The sequence below is a fragment of the Haliotis cracherodii genome, unplaced genomic scaffold, assembly GCF_022045235.1.
Source record: "Haliotis cracherodii isolate W230 unplaced genomic scaffold, xgHalCrac1.p SCAF_2, whole genome shotgun sequence".
Taxonomy (NCBI): Eukaryota; Metazoa; Mollusca; class Gastropoda; order Lepetellida; family Haliotidae; genus Haliotis; species Haliotis cracherodii.
The window spans coordinates 11958540-11974234 of record NW_027266275.1 but is presented as its reverse complement, the minus strand read 5'-3'; the positions used below and the strand labels follow the sequence as shown (position 1 = coordinate 11974234).

The 15695-nt window shown below is 38.6% G+C and overlaps 1 protein-coding gene across 8 annotated transcripts in view; it reads right to left on the bottom strand.

Annotated features, from left to right (window-relative positions):
• The window catches only part of LOC139469783 (ras-related protein Rab-37-like), a 150443-nt gene that overhangs the window by 10830 nt on the left and 123918 nt on the right, over positions 1-15695 (bottom strand). For 5 of the 8 annotated variants that reach the window (XM_071252077.1, XM_071252075.1, XM_071252079.1 and 2 more), the window contains exons 2-4: positions 11657-11767; positions 3427-3468; positions 18-84 (exon numbers count right to left, since the gene is read on the bottom strand). In XM_071252077.1, the coding sequence (XP_071108178.1) occupies positions 18-84; positions 3427-3468; positions 11657-11767 (220 nt within the window). Of the gene's footprint in view, positions 1-17; positions 85-159; positions 227-3426; positions 3469-11656; positions 11768-15695 lie in introns of all 8 variants that reach the window. The other 3 variants (XM_071252076.1, XM_071252074.1, XM_071252073.1) reach the window with 3 other exon arrangements.

Sequence of the window (15695 nt, the reverse complement as noted above, 5' to 3'; positions counted from 1 at the left end):
ACAAGTGCTAGTGATACCATGGGCATCTCGGTAGTAAGCATGTGTAATGCTTCGGAATCGCTCTTGACCAGCAGTGTCCCATATCTGCAATGATAAACTTGTTGTACATTTCACAGCAACAGTGTACATTTCAGGACAATCGCAACATCTGCAACCTACCATTAGCATCACGGTAATAAGCACGAGTGATGCTTCGAAAACGTTCTTGACCAGCTGTATCCCAGATCTGAAGAACATGTTCATATATTAAATCATCCAATAAAGCATGCACAGTCAGGCCAGAAATTTGCTTTACTGATTTTTTTACAGGAAAATACAAGTCGGTAGGTGTAAAAAGGAAAATGCAATTTTCTAAATAGTTTTTTGCTCCACTACAGGTTGGCTGGTATAAAAAATAAAAATGGTTTAATGTGGGAGGAGAGCCTGCAACACAGCTTTTGCCTTATAGTTTGTTTGTTTGTTTGTTTGTTTGTTTAACGCTACATTCAGCAATACTGCAGCTATATGACATATGACGGCAGTCTGTAAATAACAATTGACAACATGAGCATCGATCAACGCAATTGGCATCGATGACATGCATCAACCAAGTCAGCGAGCCTGACCACCCGATCCCATAAGTCGCGTCTCACGACAAGCATGGTCGCCTTTTATGGCAAGCATGGGTTGCTGAAGACCTATTCATCCTCGGATCTTCATGGGCCAGCTGTTGCTCGAAGCAATGCAAACCTGACGAATCAAGCGGGGAGACAGTAGTGCATCAATGCATCCTATCAATTTCAGGAACAACAACAAACTTTATTTTGACTCCCAGGTTTAATATTTGAAATTCAGTCGGCCCATGATCAAAAAATATTTTTGGGTGAAATATGTTATCAGTTTTACAGCAGGATAAAAAAAAAGCAAATGCTGCATTGTTTTTTCTTGAACCATTTCAACAAACTTTTCAGTCAGCAGATCCATAAAGCAGGTAAAAAAATGTGGCCTAAGATGTACACAAGGAAGTTGTGAACTGCCATACTGCATGTCAGCACTTGTGACTGAGTGAGTTGGGGCAAACACCGCATTATCTAAACCTTCATTTTTTATGGTGTCCAGGTCCTTTTTCGACTGATCTTTGTGTCTATCGGTAACAGACGTTAAACTTACATGACGTCATCACAGGCAAGGAGACCTGACATCATCTCAAGCAACAGAACTGATTGTCCGTTCACGGATAAGACATCATTGCAAACATGATGTCACATTACTATGAGAATCCGCCATGGATCTGAGAATATGCCACGATTAGAGTCCAGCCCCAGATCTGAGTCCTGCATATATTCAACATTCATATTTGAGATTTTAAGTTGATCCTGCCTTTTCATAAAATACTTTTGCATACTGGACAAGAATTTTGAAAAACTACAAGGAAAATAGTCTGATTGATGTGGCCATTCATAACCTGTTCACAATATTCCATTTATTAGTCACATGCATGAAGAACTATATCCTGATGACACTGAACTGACCAACAGCTGTTTCCAAACATAAACACACGTTTACTACAATATCTGAACTATTGGACATTGAGGCGCCCAACGCTAACACCGTATCCGTGAGTGCGTGATTCCTGTGCACCCTTTTGAGTTGAGTTATTGGTTCAACTGTGTCATATGGCCCTGTGACGCAGGGGTAGCATTATGCAGATGGCTGTTTCAATGAATGCTCGTTCCACTCGTGACTAACAGGTCTGGTTGTTGATGAAATACAGTGATAGCTAAATAGACAGATTTTTTATTCATGCACCGATTGTCTTTAAATGTAATATCCAGTTATGTATGACTGTTTAATAATCTCATACCAACTTTGACTGGAGTAGGTCCGATAGTTTTTCAGATATTGTAGTAAATGTTGGTACCTTAAATTACCTTCCAGACTATAATCTCCTGTAAAACCATAGCTGTTTCGTGTTCTGAAGAGTGTGTCTATGACATGAAACTAACTCAGTCCATGGCTGGCCCATACAAAGTAAGGGTTACTCCAGAGCTAACTTCAGTGTTCTCGCACAACAGCTTAGCCTGGGAACAATCAATACCTAGGTAAAACATGCCTCAGTGTTTGGGAATATCTGCTTTTCATGACACTAAACGTAGATCTAACAATGTTAACTGCTGCAGACCTAGGGTAATCAATAGCAATGTTTTGTAAAACAGTCGTCGTTGTCAATATGTGCAACATCTGGCGTAAAACAAACCAGCCATGCCACAGATAAGTGTGCCACCTGAATCGTGGGTGGATTAATGTTGTGTCATCCAGCTGGTAGTCATCCTATATGATTGTGGATTCTGGTATACTTGATACTGAATCAAGGATATGGCTAGTTATGGTTGCACATCAGTGGTAGAAACTAACAGTGAGTGAGTTGGGTTTAACGCCGCTTTTAACAGTATTCCAGTTATATCACGGCGTGTCAGCTTAATATGGGAGGAAAGCCCGAAGTGATGCAGGTCTCCGATGTTTACCACTTCGGTGAAACCCACAAGCATGGGTATGGTGCTGACAAACCTAGAAACATAATCGGGGGGAATCGAACCCACAATCATAGGTTTCTGGCGTGCAAATCGCGGCGCCTTAAACGATTGGCCACCCGTGTCCCCTTAGTAGAAACTAACAGTTTTAGTCCACTTGTCTTTATAAGGATGACATATAGCAAAACCCTTAAAGAGGGCAAATTTTTAATGGTTGAACAAGACAGAAATGTTTACTATGTTTACAATTTCTGTCAGTTTTATTCAGTTCCAATTTGTAGCAAAATTGAGACGTTGGAAACTGGTTCAGAATTATAGCCCTCAAATGATTCTAGTCAATGATGACTACCATCATCACATTTTTACTTGACCTCAGCACAAGTTAGCAGTCTCAGGCTGGCAGACTAGCATGAATTTTAAAGGTTGTATATATCACCCTGGCGATGGGCTGAGACTCGTACAGCCCGAAGAACACAACAAGGGGACATAACTCCCCTCTACCTTCCCAAATGTGTTTAGCAGACATGGATAAGAAACGGTTCATTTTCGGGTTCCATTTTTTTATTATTTGGGTGAAGCAATTAAAAGCAAAGCAAGGACAAAGTGCGACTGTGCGACATATATCCATGTCCTACTTTGCTTCTTTACTTTAGAAATAACACCATATATTAGTCCAAATATTCATTTTCACTTTTCATTCTGTTTTGTTTTTAACACTGCCCTCTATGACGTCAGCCTGTAAATAATCAGTGACTGACATCATGAGCATCGATCCACGGAATTGGGATCCGGTGACATGCATCAACTAAGTCAGGGAGCCTGACTTCCTGCTACCATTAGTCTTCTTTTACAAGCATGGGCTGCTGAAGACCAATTCTGACCCAGAGATAGTCACCATGGTTACTGTATATCTTACCTGTAATTTGACCTTTGTTCCTTCTACATCAACGACTTTGTTCTGGAAAAAAGAAAAATTTATTGAGCATGTGTGAAAGGTAAGATGACTTAAGTTACAAAAACATCCTACTGAGAACATAAACTAACATCACAAATACACTACTCAAAATAATTTAAGGACTACCCGACTCCTTAGTAATAGTAAAACGTAAGAAACGGGTGGTCCTTTACTTTTTGGAGTAGTAAATGCTAGGACCTTGTTGTGGATGACGTCATACTTTATAACAAAGAGGGACGGTCGGGTAGCCTAGTGGTTAAAGCGTTCGCTCGTCACGTCAAAGACCCGGGTTCGATTCCCGACATGGGTACAATGTGTGAAGCCCATTTCTGGTGTTCCCGCCGTGATATTGCTGGAATATTGCTAAAAGCGGCTTGAAACCATACTCACTCACTCACTTCTAACAAAGAGCAAGTGGTGTCGTTTGGTGGACAAGATGACTGACATCAGCTGTGGGACAGAAGCTAGTAATTAATTTAGGCTGCATCTGGTTGATTACATAACACTGACAACATCAAAATCAATTAATTTCTAGTGTGTCAAAACATTATTCGAACCTGCTAATTTCCTTATCTCACGGTCAAAATGGGTGTGAAACCAAGTCTCACATTATCTAACCAGTAACGTACCTGTCAATTTCCCTTTGTCTTATTTCTCGAAACATTAATAAAACGTTCTTATATCCATGATAAGAAATTGGTCAACTGTTCCCATATTAATTTTGTCCTCACACTACGGACTAATTGCTGCAGGCAATCAACACTGTAATTGACCACAGTGTAATCAACAACTGTTATAAACGACAGTGTAATGGACGACAATCTAGCCTGCAGCCCAGGGAGGCTGTCAAGGATGTGTGGACGGGGGCGAGGACATATCGCCAAATGATTGTCTTGTCTGGGTGATTGAGTGGACGTCCATCTAAGATGGCCTACAGAGTATAATCAAAGCGGATGTTAGAACAAGCTTCTCGGGAATTCATAACATATTGCACCCTGGGATGTCCATTCAGGTATCAATATCATCAAGATATTGACAATCGGCGTACTTAGAATTACTGTATTCTCAACTGAGAATCTCACGTGATCGGGAGGAGGAAGATGTGGGGGATCACCCCGAGAGAGATTTACAGTCACTAAAGATAATCCCCACCTGCTCAACAGGGAGCATTTAACATAAACAAGTTGAAACTGTTGTAGTGATGAACTCAATATTTTTGTAGCTGAGCTTTCGCAAGTCAATAGTTCAGTCAGCTGTATCCAGTGCAATATCCTGATTTCTGAATAAAGCAATATTTATATGAAGTTGTTGAACACATGATCAACAAAAATATATAACAAGCATCATCTTCCTTTGTTGAATGATGATTGAAAGAGGTATATCAGTCTACAGTGTTGTAAGTACATGTGTATGCTCGTTGCAAGGATACTTAGTGCACGGTATCATGCAGGTGTCTCTCTTTGACTTCTATGTCAAATTTGTAAGGCCAAAATTGTTTTTAAACTTGGTTTACAAATCCAAAAATTGAAATGTGAAAAAAGGAAAAAAGAGACGGAAAAGAGGTCTTATTTTTATTCAGCCAATCAGAATTATGTAAAATGTAAAAAACCAAACTCATTTACTGTTGCTGTGGATATCAATAACTTGAAGGCATCTGGCTTGCTGTCCGCTGCATGCTCAAAGTTAAGAAACCCAAATACAGAAACCAAATAAACAAATAAACTACGAAAGTCTGGCCTGAGTATAATTGAAACTATTATTTCAGTCCTCATTGTTTCAGCATGTTCAGTATGTTTGAAAGTATTATTCCTATGTATTAATTCAAATATCTATGGTTTTTACACAAACACTGATGATTCAGCATGCAGTCTTGTACAGTTTCTAAGGTTGAAAAGACCACACTGAAACAACAGTCCAAGTAGAGATAATTTATGGATAACAACTCCCTTATTTACTTAAATGTCCAAAAATTATCTCTACTTTGTCATCCGTCAACTTCTATTAGTAATGCCCAGAGCTCAAGATAAGCTGCGTATCTGTGTAAAATACGCATCAGAAATGCAGAAATACGCAGTAAAATAAAATCCAAGCGTATCAAATACGCAATGAACATTACAGATATGCTACAAAAATAAAACTTTGTTCGTATCATCAAAATATTGTGAAGTAACCCTGCTTATTCGATACGCAAATCAGCAACTTATTTTGAAATTATAAACGGGCATTCCGTCAACCTTGCCAAACTCCACGATGACAGTTATATCATGATCTTTTGCTATCACACTTTCTTGTGGAAGTATCGTGGTATCTTTGAGTCCTATAAAGCTCTCGAACCCACACAACACCAGTTTGCAGGGACTAGATGAATAGTGTTTTTAAATATTAAACTTAAATACCCACATGTGTAAAAACTACATGTAGTGGGTAAGAGAAATTTAAATACCCAGATAGAATTACTGATACCCAATGATTTTAAAATGCATGGGTAAAATACCCACAACACCGAAAGCTTATCTGGAGATCTGAATGCCTATCAAACAATTTAAACAACGGTGTCTATTTGTTGGATTATAAAGATATGGAAGAATGTCAAAAATAACTACAAGTTGAAAGTATTCATGCTGCTTGTCATAAAAACATATTTACAACAGCAACAGACGACAAGAATGTTCAATTACTTTCTGCTTTGAGAACATGATTCTGATGCTCCGACATGCTTGACATGTGTACGGCATGCTTGACATGTGTACGTGATGATCGTCTTTAATCTCAAATCATTAATGTCACCCCAAGCCATGTTAAATAGCTTCAAGCATGGTGAAATGGACATGAAATAGACATGGTCCCAGGAGTTGAGTGACACATGTCTCTGCTGACACTCTGTGCCTAGTTTCATGGTGATATATAGGTACTTATCTTGTGCTGATATACAGCAGCTAGGCCTGGGTCAACACTGCCTGTACACTACTCAAGACAGGTTAAAAACACACAGTTTGAAGGCCGTGTGTTGCAATACCCATTACCCATGACAGACTTACATAGTGGATGAAAACAGAGCCTAAGAAATGGACTTATTATTAATATTAATAATACTATCAATACTATAAATATTATTAATATATTATTAATTTTACTACCATTTTTATCACTATTATTATTAACTACACTCATATAAAAAAATTGGGGGTTCTTTAACTTTTGAGTAGTAGCATATACAATATCATACACTGATCTTCGTCACATTTTTTTCTCCATAAAAGGCGACTATGCTTGTCGTAAGTGACGACTAACGGGATCAGGAGGTCAGGCTCGCTGACATGGTTGATGCATGTCATCAGTCCCAATTGGTGGATCTATGATCATGATGTCAATCACTGGATTGTCTGTCAGGACTCGACAGACTGCCATCATATAGCTGGAATGTAGCTGAGTGCGGCGTTAAACAACAAACAAAACAAAACATACTTATTTAGGATTTTATCAGTAAATTCAAACCATAATCGTATTGACATGACATTTAAGAATCCTCCATTCTGATACTGACAGCTATTTCTAATCTACATCAGACTATGACTCTGCTAATGACTGCATCACGTTGAAAAGAAATATTTTAGTTAGAAGTACTTGTATGCAAACCCGTCCAAAAGGTAAATTCAAATATTGATCTTACTTCATAAACACTGCTGAATAACATGTTGTGGTTCCAAGGTCATTTAAAGTAAGTGTGGCAATATATTTTGGCCACAGCAATTTAGAATCTATTGTCATTGTTAACATCTTCCCGAGGCAAGGGATATAACTGACTATAAAAGTTTAGTTTTGACCCTTGACGAACTAGGCTGGAATTACTGAGTTATATTTTGGCTGGACTAAAGAGTCTATGCATAGTCAAATCAAAAGCATTTTCGATCAATTGCAGGATTTGCAAAGCATGTTTATCGTCAACATAGCGTCAACTGATATTTTCCAGATGTTTTCATGTTTTTAATCAAAGTGCTCATGTGATTTGATGCACTTGTGAGACCTTGATCTTAATTATTGATCAGATAGTCTTCACTGGGCGCAACCATTTTGTTTGAAGAAATGCAAGTGATCTGAGATGTGGAATCTGAGGGAGGGACACAGACGAGACATAGAAGGGACATATCTCCTAATAGCCACTGGTGGCACTACAATCAAACCCAGAAATTCTGCCGTAGTTCTGCAAGGGTGGAAACTGGTCTTTTACAGTCAGATAACTAACTCCCTTGCCTCAGGAAGATGCAGTTTCAGTAACGTCGTCACAGATTTTGAGCTATTCATGTCTATTGTCTTTCTCACTACAGTGCTAGGACTATCATATAGGGATAACAGTTTGAATAACACTCAAAGGACATATATGCGCTTGATGATTTTATTATGTATTTATTCTTATTGACGTGGTTTCACGTGTTATGGTGTAAATCATATGTAGGAGATATACAAGCAAGCATAAATGTAGATTAAAACCAATCATCACTGATCCTTGGAATATGTTTGTCAGACACAACCAATGCCACACCACTCATGACGTCCACCACCAGCAAGGAGTTTGCATCTGTCATTGTGAATGGAGATAAATGACTCTGTGTCTCTGTTAAAAGCTTTTAATCAATTCCTAATGTTCGGTTTTGAATTAAATACACATTATCAAGTATATATGTCTAAACTTGAGATAACAGATGTTGATCTTCTACCGTCCACAATTGTAATGAAAACATAAGTCTGATTTTCTAAAATATTAATTTAGGCAACTTTTTAAATTTTGTGTATCACAGATTTATTCCAGCTTTTCCTCAAAAGGTTGGTTGCAATAAAACTAGAAATAAATAACTATGTCAATCATTTATTTATTTAAATGAAATTATTCTACCGCGGGCATTCTTGAATCACTGATCATGTAGTGATGTAGACATGGAATTAATATATATAACATTTCTTATTGTATAAGAGATTCTATATTACAAGCGGGAGACATAAATATTTTCATGTTTAATTCATTTCTTTTCCAGCTGCTTTTCAGTAGGTGTGGCAGGCCCGTGAAACATCAAAATAAAAAATGTGTGGCCTTAACAGACACATTCCATGGTTCTAATGAAGTAAGGCACTTCTTAATGGATACATCATCATTCATCACTCATACCGTACACTGCAGGGGAAATGGTGTTAGGACATGGCCATGTTTAGTAGTTCTTGAAACGCTATTCTTCTGTATTCAAATCAATCATCAATGCTGAGAAATACACACAAGGGCATACTATTAAACCCAAATTTCCATGGATAAATGCTTGTGTGGTTTAGGCATCAGATGATAATTCTTCCATAATCACCTGCTGGTTAAAACATGCAGGGTTCTGAACACTTACAGCTCTTTAAGCCTTGATTATCAGGAACCCTAGGTGGTACCAAGTTGGAGGCAGATGGGGCAGTTAGTCAGAGTTGATGTGCAAGCACAAACACAGACACACCCACCCACACAGACACACCCACACCCACACACAGAGACACACCCACCCACGCCTACACATACCCACATAGACACACATCCACATCCAGACAGACAGAAAGACAGACAGACACCCACACACAGAGACACACCCACAAACACACCCACATAGACACACATCCACATCCACAGAGAGACAGACACACACACCCCCACACAGAGACACACCCACACACACACACACACACACACACACAGACAGACAGACAGACACACGCACACATAGACACAAATATTTTTCAGCATGAGTGAGCGAGACATTCCAAGCTATTTTCATTTGTTGAAGTCAAAGTCTCTGAATCAAGGTGCAAAAACAGTGAAGCCATTTTTTAAGAAAACTAACTTTGATTGGCTCAAGCATTCATACATCCTCCATTTGGATTGCCAGTAAAAGCTGAAAATAGAAATCTTCTTTGGAGGAGTTGTGAGATCTTCACTAAGAGAGGTAACATTATAATCGTATCTAGTAAATGATCTCATTTGATTGAGATTGCTACTTCACTGGTTCATACACACTATGTTCTCCAAATACAAGGGACTGCAATGAGGTGAAGTGGTCAGGTGTGTCTATTTAGAGTCAGCTAATGTGTCCCGTGTACGACTCACGGAAGTCAAATCAGCCTTATTCTGTGCAAGACCTTTTCGCGAACCCTACCACTGACGGACATTTTAGCAATGTGTGTCTACAGTGGCTGCGAGGCAAGAGATGTATTAGTTTGTCTTGGGGATATTTCATAAATGGATGGGAATCCTTGGTCACAGATACAGTCCCCCACTGGTTTTAAGGCATAATAAGACATCATGCTAGCTATTCTGTTCAACTTCAGGTAACCTCTTGAGTTTTAATTCACACGATGACACTAGACACGTCAGAAGCAGGACATGCCTTTATTTGTTGAGTGAAAGTAACGATATAGTACATATCATTTGATAGTCTGGTGGGGGCTTTGAATTTTATCAAACAAAAACATTTGTCCCAGAAAACGCTTAGAAAATAACGCTTCAGACTGTTGAAAAAGTATTTTTCTGCCACAAAAAATACATTGTTGCAATAGTTTTTTTTAAAAGAAATACTTCAGCTCAAAGTAGTATTCATAAAAATATCTGATTTCGCAGCTGCAACTGAAACAATCTATTTTCCATCCGAAATCCTAGCCCAGGGGATCACAAGGGAAGAAGCAACGCCGTGAATAGTAGCCTGGGAAGTATTGACGTTGTGTCACCCACGCCACAAGGACACAAGAGGTGTGGGCTCTGACCATGCTGAAGATATACCAACACTTCTTTGTAACAGATGGAAGTTGATCTGGAATAACTTATCACCTGAGATGAGGTCATAGTACGTTAACACCATCTGTGCAGGCCTCTCTCCTGTGGTTGTAATACTGCCTGTCAATATGTTTGCACTGACATAACAAACACAGATTGACAGCAGTAATGATCTGTGAAAGGTAATGGGGAACTGGGCTATATATAAGTCCTATTTGCTCGACCATGGCTGACATATATGCAGTCATTATCCTGGAATGTTAAATGGTGTTTGTGTGACAGGCACAGCTCCGTACATTCAGAAATATTTGCTGATTGATGGTAGTGTGCGAGTCTTGGGGTTGTTTGGTTGGTTTGTTGTTAAACGCCGCACTCAGCAATATTCCAGCTATATGACAGTGGTCTGTAAATAATCGAGTCTGGACCAGACAATCCAGTGATTGATATCATGAGCATCGATCCACGCAATTGGGATCGATGACATGCATCAACCAAGTCAGCGAGCCTGACCACCCGATCCCGTTAGTCGCCTTTTACGACAAGCATAGTCACCTTTTACGGTAAGCATGGTTTGAGTCTTGGGGTGTTGGGGAGGTTCCATCCAAACTGTGAAAGGAAGGGGGTGGGGGAGGAGGGGGAGGAGGGGGAGGGTGGGGGGGAACTGATAAGTAATTCTTATTTCAGTAATAAGGGAGGATGGCTCATTGAAGTGAGAATCTATGATGGATGCACTAATGACGATCTACATACATAAATTACTCTCCAACATTCACAGATACGTGAATGCGAAAGTGTGTCACCTTAAAAACAAGATTTATTATTTTTATAAACAAAAGTCGGAACAATATTAATTTACATGAAGTAATTGTTTGTTTACAATATACACTCAACCAACATGTCATTCTGCATGCCATGTGTTACTTAAGGTCTGGAAGCCTTTCAGTATGACTTGATGGCTATCTCTAAAACAAGCATGGACCACAGGGCCAGCTGTTCTGCCTTGGATTTGCCACACGGTTCAGTCAATAAGATAACTACAACTGGGTGACTATCCAGCTAATGTATTCCCACAGTTGTCATGTCCAAATGCTCTAGCTGAAATAACAACTATGAATCACCAGTACTGGGATAGCGATCTGTTTACCCTTGAATTGATGGGTCTGTCATGATATACATCCAACAAGCAACTGACATCAACCCTGAAACTGAATACATGTGACATGAAACATACATGATCAACTATAGAGCTGCGTGGTGTGTATATCACATACATTTATCTCATGACATCAGTTTGTCACAACAGCTCACATCACAAACCTCAATCTTTTTATCAAAGATGTAATTTTATTCGCTGAATCTCCAAGTGACAAGTGTGAACAATATGGAGGGCTGTCTTACCCTGAAGTCTATACCAACAGTAGAAATAAAACTCCCTGAGAGAAAGGTGCCGTCTTTAAAGCGGACAAGGAGGCATGTTTTCCCTACACCGCTGTCACCAATCAGCATCACCTGAAACAAACATGGAAATAATCGTTATACATCTGCACCCAAAACACATGAAAAAGATATACTGTATTCGACGTAATAAGCGCCCCGCTCTAATAAGCGCCCACGGCGACATTTGCTAAGATATTGGCTAGTGAACAATCCCAATTAGCACCCTTTCTGATTGATCAATGTACACAAGACTTATTTATTCGCGTATGTATACGCACTCGTGTGTTATATGCACCCTTAATTAAGGACATTTAATTCTGGAAAAATCTATCTGTCGTACATAAACATTTCAGGCTGTCAGCATAAACCACGAAATTTATCTTCCAACTGTTTTTTTCACCAAAGTAACATTCTAACATTTGTAATTTTGAGAGTGCCCTGGGCGCTTATTACGTCGAATACAGTATCTTAAAGAACAAATCAGTTTTGATTTTTTTTAAATGTTGTATAATCGTTATAATAAAAGAAATGCTTATCTAGACAGAGATTATCAAATTTAAGTCATGGTTATGGTGCTAAAAGTCTTTTTTAGTGAATAAACAATGTTTCAGATCGTTTTCATCATATCCTGAACAAAAAAGGTTAGGGATAAAAAGATTCTGTACATTTTTATGAAATTGTGTACAAAGAAATAGCCCCAAAAATTAAGTATCCCTAACTTTTTTGGTTACGTATATGTACATGATGGGGAAGCACTGTTTCCGTAGTCATGGTAGTAGAGCGGTCTGTTGTCTCCACTAGATACTAGTCACATGTAGACTAGGAACATTGACATAGCAGAAGGAAATGACACTAGATAAGTGAGTTTGCGTTTAACGCAGCTTTAAACAGTATTCCAGATATATCCCGGCATTGCTAGACAAGTAGTAAAAGTTGTAGACTGTAAAGCTTTGTTGGCCATATGAAAGATGACAAAGAGGTGCTTCTCACAAACCTCATGTTAAAGATGAAACATTTGTTCGTTTGTTTGTTGTTTAACGGCAGACTCAGCAATATTCCAGCAATATGATTGTGGTCTGTATATAATCGAGTCAGGATGACACAATCCAGTGATTGACGTCATGAGGGCTGATCTAAGCAATCAATAGAGATACGATGACATGCATCAAGCAAGTCAGAGATCCTGACTACCCGATCCCATTAGTTGCCTCAGGCGTTTATGACAGGCGTGGGTTGCATGGCCGTCAGGGAACAAGGGTCCAGACATTCAAATACACAAGTTGATTCATCGAGGGACCTTGAATCCCCCTAATTCCACAAACTGTAAACAGGCTACGATGTCTTTGTTTTACCACCCGGTGCAACCAAGTAAATTAATCAGATTACACAAAATACTGGCGCCACCAGTTTATCATAAATTAAAATACTGTATTTTCAGTAGTTTTGAATATCAAATAAATTCAAAGAGAAAATAAACTTAAGAATGTGCTCCAGTATATTATTTTGGGTAAATCTGTATATGGCTTTTCACATCATGATATCCAGTAGACAACCTCAAAAAGAAGTTTCTAAGTGTCTGTTTGATGTGATTGTAACCTCATGAGTGGCTGTTCTAGTGATAGCTGTGGAGAATTAGTTCTGCAAGTTCACTGCATTCAGACCACCTGTGTGTTTCACTATTTTCAGAAACTTTTGTTTTCTGGATTCAAAAGGATTTGTAGCCAATTCCAAAAGAATTCAGTTCTCCACTTTTATCAAATACAACTGCTGTGGTGGGAAATGTTACCTGCACTGGGTGCAACCTGGCTATAAAAGTCACCTGCACTAGCAATGTTTTACCTGCACTGGTGCAGCTTGGATATAGCCAAATCGATCCCTGGTAAAGAAATAGCTGGAACTGAACACTTCAAGATGCTTACCAAAAGCCAAAGAACAATCTTTAATTCAGCATATGGAACAAAATGACAACCAAGTCAGTCTAAAACAACAATGCTTCAGGACATTAATTAATCCCAGTGCTAGAAAAATAGTATCTCTTCTTGAAGGAGATTTTCTTCAGCGATCATTATTAATAATCAAATTCATCTAATGAAGTGGCCTTTTGCATGTCTGTTTGCATTTATGTCTTTTGTATAATTCATTGATCAAACCCTAATGACTCACCTCTGGATCAAAACTGACAGTAACCATGGTAATAATGTGGATGTATCCATACATAAAACATATATATAATTTGAAACCACAGAAATTAGTAGCTACATACATTAGCAGAATCTTTGGCATACTGTTTGCGGTCTTATTTCATCGACTCATAACTGGGTGATTATAGTTATAAGCCGTTTTAGCAATATTCCAGCAATATCAAGGCTGCGGACATCAGAGTGAGTGAGTGAGTATGTTTTTAAACCACTTTAGCAAAATTCAAGCAATATCACTCTCTTGGGAAAAAATCCAATGAAGTTATATTATTATTATATATTATTATCATTATTATTATTATAAAATATTAGTGACCCAATGAAAAAGGTCATTACCCAATTAAAATTCAAACCATAAAAACTCAATTGCTCAAAAAGTTATCTGGAGCTCTGGTTCCCCCCAAGACGACCCCTCTGTGCTGCCTGACTGCAGGAACAGTCCTTGTATACATAAGTGGAAGGCATGGGGCAGGTGGATAGCAGTAGAGAGTTGGTCAACATTCGTGATCAGTATTTCAGTTTGATGCTGGAAGAGGCTCTAGGAGAAGTAGGTCTTAGATGAATACCACTTTTTTTAAACCACAAGCACTGGTATGGTGCTGACAGACGAAGAATCAGGCGAGTCGGAGATACTATGATCAGAAGATCCTGGCAGCTAAGGGACACAACTCTAAACAGTGACTTGTGTCACGATAGACCACTGGACCACTGAAGTGGTATGATGCTGATCATATTGAATATAGGAATGAAAACACAAACAGACTCCTTGAAATGACATGTGTGGCTGTGAGATTCCCACTATTTATCCTATATTACGGCCCAGGTGTGCTGTATCAGAACTCTCACACCTGTCGTTCACTCAGCATGTGTTAGGCAGGTGTTATGCAATACAGCAGTATGACAACTAGCTGACATTATTTCCTGATAGGTGAATATTGTTTTACACCAATTTGAACAATATTCCAGCAAAATCAAGGCATCCATAAACAAATATTATTGAAGAAGTTTTCACCTCCAACCTACTCATGAGCTGAAGACAAAGTTACCAGACATCAATGAATGAAATTCTACAAAGCTTTGTACATGAAGGTAAATACACCTCTGAACAAATTGTTAGCAAATGTCTTATAATCTGTTTAATACAGATAACAAGTAAAAGGTTTCATTGCAACCATAAACATAATGACATATTTAATACTCAACCATATTAATATATCCATAATTGTTTGAACTTTTTAGATCCAAAGGCTGACTGGTAACCTGATCAGTATCTAATCCTACTGACCAGAGAAAAGTACAACCAACACCAGCCTTCGACTATACGAGGCATAACCTAAAGTACCTGCTGATATACAATGACTTGATAATGTTCACTTTAGACTAAATGAAGTTAAAAGCAAGTGCACTTTTGAGTAATCCCGTCTTCAGTCACCCTGGTGCTACCTTTGATCCCAGGACTTATTTCTGGGTTTGGTTTCATGGCCTGTTGATGTCCAACGCTGACACATAACAAAAAAATATTCTATTTCTATAAATACACACATTATCAAAAAATCAATACGATAATGTCTGATAAATTAGCTTCATAAATCGCTACATCCGCTCAAGGCTCACCCGGAGATGTAGGTTTCATTAAGTGCAGCGGTGGCCTATTACTTTGACCAGTAGTGTATTACCGATATGACCGTTAAATGTCAGCATACCATTCTGTGACTTACGAGTTCTAGAAATACATGACGTAGAGTGCAGAAAATATTTGAAAACCATTCCTTGAAATAACTTCTAAAAAGTTCATGACATGA